The 9,695-nt window shown below is 42.4% G+C and overlaps 1 protein-coding gene across 1 annotated transcript; it reads right to left on the bottom strand.

Moving 5' to 3' along the window:
- Window positions 1–1,908: 1,908 nt before the first annotated feature.
- LOC145067013 (uncharacterized) lies at window positions 1,909–2,316 on the bottom strand. The gene has a single exon (XM_079014242.1). The coding sequence runs from the start codon at window positions 2,314–2,316 to the stop codon at window positions 1,909–1,911; it is 408 nt and encodes a 135-aa protein (XP_078870368.1).
- Between the last annotated feature and the right edge of the window lie 7,379 nt (window positions 2,317–9,695).

Below are 9,695 nucleotides of genomic sequence, written 5' to 3'. Positions count from 1 at the left end.
AAAAAATAAAAAATAAATAACATATATTTTATTAGAATTCATGAGCATGAAGTTTAAGATACCCAAGGAGGCCCTTAATAAGTTGGTAAAAGTTCAAAATTAAAGGTGCTTATAGACCAAAAGTAAGGTAAAAGTTCGTTAAACTAACTTCCTAAAGTGATCACATACGGATTTTATCCCCATGCATGGTGAACACGTCATGGTTGGTGATTGTATGTTTTGATGAACTCATTTAGATCATAGTATGCCAGATGCCTTTTGAATGATACCTTATGAAGTGATGTCATTATGACATAATGAGAGGTATTAATGAAGTTCTCATGCTCAGGAAATGTTTTATACTATATCTATTGGATCATGTATAACATTGCATTAGATTTCCATTAATTGGTTTGGAAATATGTGATGAAGATGAAGAAACGAGAGCAAAACATTTGAATAGTATGTATGGATTTGTTAGAATATGATGATGTAGATGCACCTTACTGTACAATGATGTATCTAGTTGAAGAATAAAAGCTTGTTGCAATTTTTCCAAAGAGTGAGATAGACTTATTCTTTGATACTTGGTCTAAAATTTTGAAGAGGATAAATTAGAATGATTAAAAGATGATTCTCATATCAACTTATAATAAGGAAAAGTGATTAATACAGAAAAATCCTATTATTTTAGGAAATTTTTAAATAAAATCCTAAAAAAAAAATTTTTTAACAGAAAAATCACGATTATTTAAAATTTTGTCAAAGTTAACGAAAAAGTCATTTTTATATTTGAATAATAAATGACGTATAATGTGGTTTTCTCAAAATATGAGAATTTTCTTTTTAAATTTTTTTAGGACTTTTTGAAACTTTTTTAAAAAATTTAAAACTTTTCTGCAGATTTTCTTATGAAAAACTAATATATTAGTATATGATTTAACATTTAAGCATGCGTATATAAATAAGGGAGAACTTAAAGGTGGAAATAACATTTAAGCATGCGTATATAAATAAGGGACTAGAACTTAAGGGTGGAAATAACCAGGTTGGTTCAAGTTGATGGATGGTGAATCAAATGCAACTATTGGTCAAAGGTTGATGTGTATCAGAATATATGCGCAAAAGAGCTAAAATGTATACAAGAATAATGTTATTATTCAAACGGTTAGGTTGAAGATAATCATAAAAAATGGTGATTGTATAAGAAAATTGTAAGTCCATCAACCTTATTGTGAGTACATACTCTTCAAAAGTAAAATGAGTCATTGTGAGTCCATACGAAAATTATTATTAATATCCATCGGAAGTAATATAATGGAAAATACAAATTTTGTGATGGAAGACACAATTGGTAACAAATAGAGGTACTTGTATGATAATTATATATAATCCATGAAAGCTTTGTATAAACGTTATTGGTGATTTCAGGGACAAATCTTTTTAACGTGTGAGAGATAATGGTAACATCCAAATTTTAAAACTTGTGATTTAAATCTATTATGAAAGTATGTAAGTTGAACTGAGATATTATTTTGCCTAAAAGTTATAAAATGGCATATTAGTGATTTATCGAGATGGCTATTACAGGAATAGATGATCCGTCACCGACAAAGACAAAATGGAAATTACTTATATCTAAAATGGATGAGAGTACATCTGAATTACAATGAAGGTGAGAGGTGTTTAATTACAATGTGTTTTCTAAAATGTATTCTGAATTTGATAACTCATTGAAAGAATACTTCAAAAAAATGGAAACTTTACACACTTACAATCTTTATACGACGTTCAACATGTCCTAAAGAAAAATATATCAATTACACAAACTTCTACACATTTACGTATATATATAAAACAAAATCATATGAGCATGTAGAGTGAAAATCTACAGGAAAGAAAGAACCGATAACCATGAATCCTTGATCATCAAGCTGCCACAACAGTGACAACGTCAACACAATGGATCTTATCATCATCGGAAGGCAAGATGATGTAATGGTGATCAAACCCCTCATCAATCCCAAGTGCCAATTCACCATGAAAAGCCTTGCAGTGCATATACAACACAGCGTTGACAACCGACCACATCATCGGCATCAAGGAACCAGTTATCGTCAACCAGATCATGTTCAGAATACTCCACGCATCAACAGTTTCAGGCACATTGTACGAAAACAGCATCACCAAAGACCCAAAAAATATCAAAAAATACGACCCAAAAAATATTAAAAAATGCGACGACAATGACACTGAAACCGATCTCATCCCTTTTACTAAATACCAGCTCCGCTTCAACGCCGGAATCCCCCAGTTAGATTCAGCAACAACTACCATAAAAGCCAAGCACCAATTCGTTTGGAGATAGATTATTTTTACGATGATTATGGAAAAACTTATCAAGATAACCGAGAAGAAACCGATTACAAAACCTACGCTTTCACCAAACATAACAATTATTCCACCAAACAGGAGGAATGTTAGCAAGATCAGAAACATGATAGTGTGAGCTAGAATGGCGGTTGAAATGAGCGGGAGGAAGGAGAAGGTTAAAGACTTGAGGGAGGCGAAGTAACTCACCGGCTTACCTATGAGAACATTGTATGTACTGTAAGAGATCGTGCCTATGCCACAGAAAATGAGGAGATAAACGATTAGGATGTAAAGGAGATGTAAAACTACAGGGATAGGATGACTTAGGAGAGACTTGTGGAAGAGTTCTCCGGTGAAGAAGTTGCCGGGGAGATGAGAGTGGAGAGTAGGGGTGACGACGATGGAGATTGAGAAAGGGAGGAAGAAGAGGGATAGGGCGAAAAAGTGGCCTTTGTTAGCTTTTACGATGTTCCGTGACTCAGAGACTATGGTGCTAAAGTTAACGGTGTGCAACGGTGTTGTTTCCATGGAGGCGGCAGATGGCGATGGTGGGAATGGTGGTGGCGGCGGTGGCAAAGGGATATATTGATAAAAGTGATGTCTTTTGATGTTATATAACAGGTGTATAGGTGTAGGTGTAGTTAAGGTGTTTGTAACTATTAGTAATCTGCCACTTGGCATACTTACCAAGTCAAAGAACTTGCCCTCTCGGTCAAATGTTATATTTTTGCTATTGAACTTTTCTACACCGTATAAGAAATCGTCTATGTTTGTATTTTTCTTCCCAAATTTAAATATATAAAATTCGACTTTTCTAAAATCGTTCCTTATTCATTCGCATAATAGCATTTATAATAAATCTTCTATATCTACGTATCTCCCCTCTCCCCCCCCCCCCCCCCCCCCTCCCCCCCTAAAAAAAAAATTCAATATCTAAAATTGGACTTTCTCTACGTTCACATTTATAATAAATTTTCTATATTTTATGTATTTATTTTCCTTAAAATTCAATATACAGAATTGAACTTTTGAACATTTCTAAAATCGTACCTATATTTATTCATATATTTAATGTATCATTTATGTTTATTTTTTCCATCAAAATTAGAATATACATAACTGCATTTAAAAATAAAATGGAGACATAAAATAAAATGGATACATAAGTGGTTATTTAGGAGTAAATTATAGTTAGTTAACTTAGTTTGTTGACTCAAAAAAAATAAAATAAAATTGTGTCTATATGGCTACATTCACCCACACATATAATATATCTTCTGAGGTGAGTGTAGGTCTGGTTTGAGTTTTTTTTTTATCTTGTCATGTTTCAAACTGAACATATTGACTGTGCAAACTGTAACACCCAAAGTTTTGAAGGCCAAGAAAGGAAAGAAAACCCTAATTTTAGGGGTGACTCGGCGAGTCCAAGGAGGAACTCGGCGAGTCCGAGCGGGATCCGGGTCAAGGTGTAAGTGACCAACTCGGCGAGCCAGCCAAGTGGACTCGGCGAGTCTGGTCTGTGCGAGGAAAACCCTAAATCCGTGGCTTTGGGCGCTATTTAAGCTCCTTATTCTCTCCATCAGGGTTCCTTAGAGCCTCCCTCATTCAGAAAACGAACCCTAAGCCTCCATTGTTGTGCATTCAAGCTTCCAAACCATTTTTGGGTTATTTGAAGCAAGAAGATGGAGGGGAATCAGTGAAGCTTCAAGGATTGGCTTCAGATCTGGAGTTTGTGGAGCCTTTCTGAGGTATTGAAGCTTGGGAAGCTAGTAAAGCAGGAGTTCAGTGAGTGGTCGGGCAGCAGTTAGTGGGATCATCAGCAAGTTCAGCCAGTGCAGGTGAGTTTCCCTTTGTGTGAATGGGTCTACGGCCACAATGCCGGCCCATGTAGATATGAGTAGAAGACCCGGGGGTTAGCCCTAGGCACGATATGCTAGTAAGATATTCGGGACGAGGTCCATTGAGAGAGGGCGGGTGCCCAAGGAGTGGTTTATGTGGTAGTTTATACTTGTTATCTGCGTGATACTTGTATATGCCTGGTAGGGAGGTGAGTGTGGGCAAGGTCCCGTCTCTCACCAATTGCAGAGTGTGGATGGTGTTCCACATCTCATTAGCAGCAGATCAGGGGCGAGGCCCAAGTTAGGGAAAGAGTGAGTGTGGGTTGGGCCCGCATCTCACTACCAGTAGGAGCATGGATGGGGTTCCATAACTCATCAGTAGAATTCGGTTGTTAGGACCGAAGGGTAGTCAGATGCCCCAGAAACGCCTGACAGTATGTGATGTTATGTTTATGTGCTAGCATGATATGATGTTATGTGATAGTGGTAGTAGGGGGTGAAATAGTCCCCGGTTACCGGTCGATAGGGCCGAAGGGGTAGATTAGTACCTAACTATGCTAGACAGATTATGATATATGTGATATGATATTATGTGGTAGTAGTATGGGTGAAATAGTCCCCACTTACCGGTCGACAGGACCGAAGGGGAGCCCAGCACCCGGGTATGCTAGGCAGTATATGACTTATGTGTTTATGTTATGCTTTTATGTGGTAGTGTTAGGGGGTGAAATAGTCCCCGGTTACCGGTTGAAAGATACCGAAGGGGAGGCCAGCACCCAGATATGCTAGGCAGTATCCGGTCGAGAGGACCGAAGGGGAGCCCAGCACCCAGGTATGCTAGGCAGTATCCGGTCGAGAGGACCGAAGGGGAGGCTAGCACCCAGATATGCTAGACAGTATCCGGTCGAGAGGACCGAAGGGGTAGGTCGGGCACCCAGATATGCCTGACAGTATATGTATGTTATATGATTGTGTGGTATGTGGTATGATGGGGGAACTCACTAAGCTTCGTGCTTACGGTTTTCAGTTTTGGTTTCAGGTACTTCTGGTAGCGGAGGGAGGAGCTCGGGGTGATCGCATGGCACACACACCATAGATTAGACAGCCTGGGAATGTTTACTCTGATAATGAACATATGTTTTGAAAACTAATGCTTTGATTATGTTTTGAATCGATGATTTTATCTTAAGTAATATTGTATTAAAAGAAATTTTTAGTCTTAAATTTTGGGACGTTACAAGTTGGTATCAGAGCCTTGGTTTGAGAGATTCGGGCATACTCTCGGGTGTGCCTGAACTCAAACTGAGGGGTCGGATAAAAATTTTTCAAAAATGAAAAGACAGCTTTGTAAAAAGAAAGTTTTTAGAATAAAACAGTTTTAGAAAAGCAAAAAGGATTCAGAAAGAAAAGAATTTTGAAAAGAGAAAAAGGGGTGTGGTGCATGCAATCAGCCGAGCTCAAGTAAGTACCCCAAAATACCCATACAAGTTTATTTTATGATTATCCGTTGATAGAACAGCATGCTAGAATAGGACTAAGGATCTAGGGATGATGCCTTATGTGCCTGTTATTTGTGCTTTTGAGCTACATAGTAGTGCTGATTAGACAGTAGTAGGATAGCCTGTTTAGGTTATGCCTGAGTTACGAGTTTGTGTTGCATGCTAGTTCAGATTCTTGCTATGTGGATATGATTGATTGAGTATGTTATGATTAGATTTTCCTTTGTCTGAATGCTGCTTGCTTTGTGCATTGTGGGATTCTGAGTGATGGGAGTTAGCCATTAGGTGGATACGACACGCCACATGTGATCAGGGTTGAATAATCTCAGAGTGTTGGATTTGGTCCTATTGCGCAGCTCTTGTTTGAGTCCAACCGTTGTAGGAACGAGTCTTTTACTTGAAGGATTATCTGAGCCTCGTCACATGTGACGGTATCCAGGTGATGGCTAATTGGCATCACAAGGAGACCTTCGGCAGCTGAGGACTGGTTTGAGTTGAGTCAGAGGTTTCCCTAGGGTAAGCCTAGGATGAGATAGTGCTGGGAGCAGTAGTAGTGGATAAGGGACCTGGTGGAGTCGAAGCAATTCCTGAGGAAAGTACGAATAGATGTGGAAGGTAGTATGGGCCCGTAAGCAGAGGATCCGTACTCGATTCGGGAAAGGCCAAGACAAGACTGGGAACCTGGTAGGGTGTGTTTGGTCTCGCAGCAGTGATCAGTATTTTGATTGAGGATGCATTATATTTTCAGCATGGAGACGTTGCAAGAGAGACCAGTGGGCGGATCAAGCGTCGGAGAGGGATCAGGCTCGGGCTCAGGAGCCGAGCAGCTCGAGGAGCGAATGAGGGAGTTGATATCCATCGAGGTTGCGCGCAGTATTCTGGATCAGAATCCTGTGATCTTTGGCGCGGTCAAGGAGGGTATAGTGGAGATTTTGGATGAGAGGCTGGGAGCCTTCCGTGCTGAGATGATGGCCTTGATGAGAGTGCGTACCTTGACATTTCGTGAGTTCAGGGCTTGCGGAGCACCAGATTATCATGGGGCTAGGGACCCCATAGCTAGCAGCAGATGGTTGGCTGATGTTGCCAACGCATTCCGTACGAGCAAGTGTCCCGAGGGGGACAAGGTCAAACTCGCTTCCTGTCTTCTGAAGGACAGAGCGAGGGATTGGTGGGAGGAGATTGGTCATGCTTTGGGGGATGATGCCGCGTTGGACGCGATGACTTGGGGAGATTTCTCGGCCAGGTTCAGGGCGGAGTTTTCGCCAATTGTTGAGGTGTAGCAGTTGGCACGGGAGTTTCAGGATTTGACGCAGACCACTGAGACTGTGGCGGAGATCACCGCCAAGTTCAGGGAGGGGGCTCTTCTGGTACCGCAGTATGTCGCGGATGAGGAGATGAAGAAGGCCCGATACCATGAGATGTTGAGGGATGACATCAAGGAGTTCGTGAGCAGATCCAGCTGTAAGACGCTGGAAGATATGATTTCTCGGGCTAAAGAGAGGGAAATTGATTTGGAGCAGATCCAGAAGAGGAAGCCGGATGAGGTTCAGGTAGCTGCAGGTTCGGGCAAAAGGCCCAAGGGATCGGATTCGAGATCGAGGGATTATCAGGACCGCAGTCGGTGCGGGAAGTGCGGCAGGGCGCATGGGGGCGCGTGCAGGAGAGGTAGCGGTGGTGAGTCTGGTTGTTTCAAGTGCGGTCGGACTGGTCATTTCAGCAAGGGTTGTACTGTTACCACCGCACAGGGATCAGACTTGATATGTTTTCACTGCAATCAGCGGGGCCACAAGAAGGCCCAGTGCTCCAGTTTGTTTTCAGCAGGACGGGTAATGGCACTTGTCCCTACAACTCTGAGGATCACGGATGGCCGTCAGGGCCGGGTAGAGGCACCTGCAGCAGGGAGCAGGGCTTTTCAGATGACGACCTTGGAGGCGCGAGCAACGCCGGACGTTGCAGGTATGCAATTTCCATTTTCAGTTCTTTTATTTGCGCATGATTATATTGTTATGGTTCTGCATCATTATCGGTATGAGTATTTTATTTTTGTGCGGTTGATTGTGATCGAGTTATATGTCATCTGCATACCTTGGATATTTGTATGGTAAATAGGGGATGTGCTCTATTGAAGTAGGTTTCGAAGGATGCAGCAACTGTAGCATGCTTGGGAGAGACTTGGTATGTCTTGCTAGATCGGAGTTGTATAGTGTTAGAAATGGATTAGTTAGATCCCTAGCTATGGTGAGCTTGGGTTCCTCAGCAGATTGATTATGGAATGGTAACAAGGATTGGGATTTCTTCTTGAGTATTGAGTACCAAGGGGAAAGCAGGATTGAAGTGGGGGAGAATCCTCCGAGTGTGCAAAGGTAGGAGCACGCAGACCCAGGATGAGTGCGCGACCTCCGAGAAGGAAATGAAGTAGTTCAGCGTTTGATGATTGAGGATTTCAGGGTTGGGAGTTTGAGAAACTCCCCATCAGCTAGTGCGTGTGATGGTAATGGTTAGTTCATGGTTGGGAATTCGGGTTGTGGATTGCCCGTAGGACTCGAGGGAGTCGGAATGAGGATCTTGAGAGCTAATGGCACATGGGTGCCTTCGTGATAGCAGCCAATGGTGGAAGTGTTGTAAGACTACGGGGCAGCCGTAGCATTCACTAGCAGTCAGCAGTGGATTATGATGTAAGACTATGGGTAAGCCGTAGCATTCCTTAGTAGCTTCGTTAGCGGAATTGAGGCGAGGCCCTTATTTCCTAGTGATCATATAGGGATCAAGATGGGTAGTGGATGAGAATGATAGGGAGTTAGGGGATCGGGGATCCCAGGTTTGTAGTGCCTGAATAGCAGAAGTGATTGAGCAGTTATAGTGAAATGACCCAAAAATACGACCCAAAAATTTCATTTTTCAATATAACCAAAAACCATAATCTGAGTGTCATATCATAAAAACCATACGTGATGTATCCCAAACATAATAAAAAAAACACTGTGCGGAAAACTGTATCATATCCATGTCATATCAAAATCAAAAACTAAATCAACTCCCAGGATAAAAGCTGAAGCTATGGTGTGTGCGATGCCATCATCCCGAGCTCTTCCCTCTGCTAGCGGAAGTACCTGAAACCAAAACTGAAACTGTAAGCACGAAGCTTAGTGAGCTCTCCCAAACCACCACATACCATACAATAACATATCAAGCACATATTGGGGCCTTGCCCCCTCCATCGGACCGAAGTCCGAAGTTGACTGACTGGGACCTTGTCCCCTACATCGGACCGAAGTCCGAAGCTAACATCAGACCGAAGTCCGAAGCTGACTGGGACCTTGTCCCCTACATCGAACCGAAATCCGAAGCTGACATCGGACCGAAGTACGAAGCTGACTGGGACCTTGTCCCCTACATCGAACCGAAATCCGAAGCTGACATCGGACCGAAGTCTGAAGCTGACTGGGACCTTGTCCCCTACATCGAACCGAAGTCCGAAGCTGACATCGGACCGAAGTCCGAAGCTGACTGAACATAGCATAAACATATCACTAACATGAACACACATAATCCTGTCTGAGCCACGAAGGCATCAAACATGCTAACTACTGCATCGGATCAAAATCCGGATACTACTGCTAGCTAAACGGGTCGGCATTGTGGCCTTAGACCCGTTCCTACTGAAAGGAAACTCACCTCGTGAACTGGCTGCTGTGTGTATGGCTCTGGAAGCTAACTGCTGCTGCTTCGGTATCTCCCCGGCTACAAGTCCATAAACACACTCAATCAAATACTAAACACTGCACTGGGTAAAATGACTCTTTTACCCTTGGTCAAAGTCAACTCTCGGTCAAAGTCAACCCACAGTTGACCTGACTCGCCGAGTTGGGCCGCCAACTCGCCGAGTCCCTATTCTCACTCCTCGACCCTACTCGCTGCTACTCGTCGAGTATGGCATCGACTCGACGAGTACTCTCCCGATCCAAGAACTCAGACAATCTTCATCCGACTCGCCGAGTCATATGAA

Source organism: Lactuca serriola, chromosome 8 (assembly GCF_051521515.1).
Source record: "Lactuca serriola cultivar US96UC23 chromosome 8, Lser_US96UC23_V15, whole genome shotgun sequence".
NCBI classification, from domain to species: Eukaryota; Viridiplantae; Streptophyta; class Magnoliopsida; order Asterales; family Asteraceae; genus Lactuca; species Lactuca serriola.
Note: the sequence above shows the minus strand (reverse complement) of the source record. Positions and strands in the feature narration are given on the sequence as shown.

Coding starts and splice junctions, on each gene's coding strand:
- LOC145067013 (XM_079014242.1), bottom strand. CDS start 2,316: ATGGTAGTTGTTGCTGAATCTAACTGGGGGATTCCGGCGTTGAAGCGG.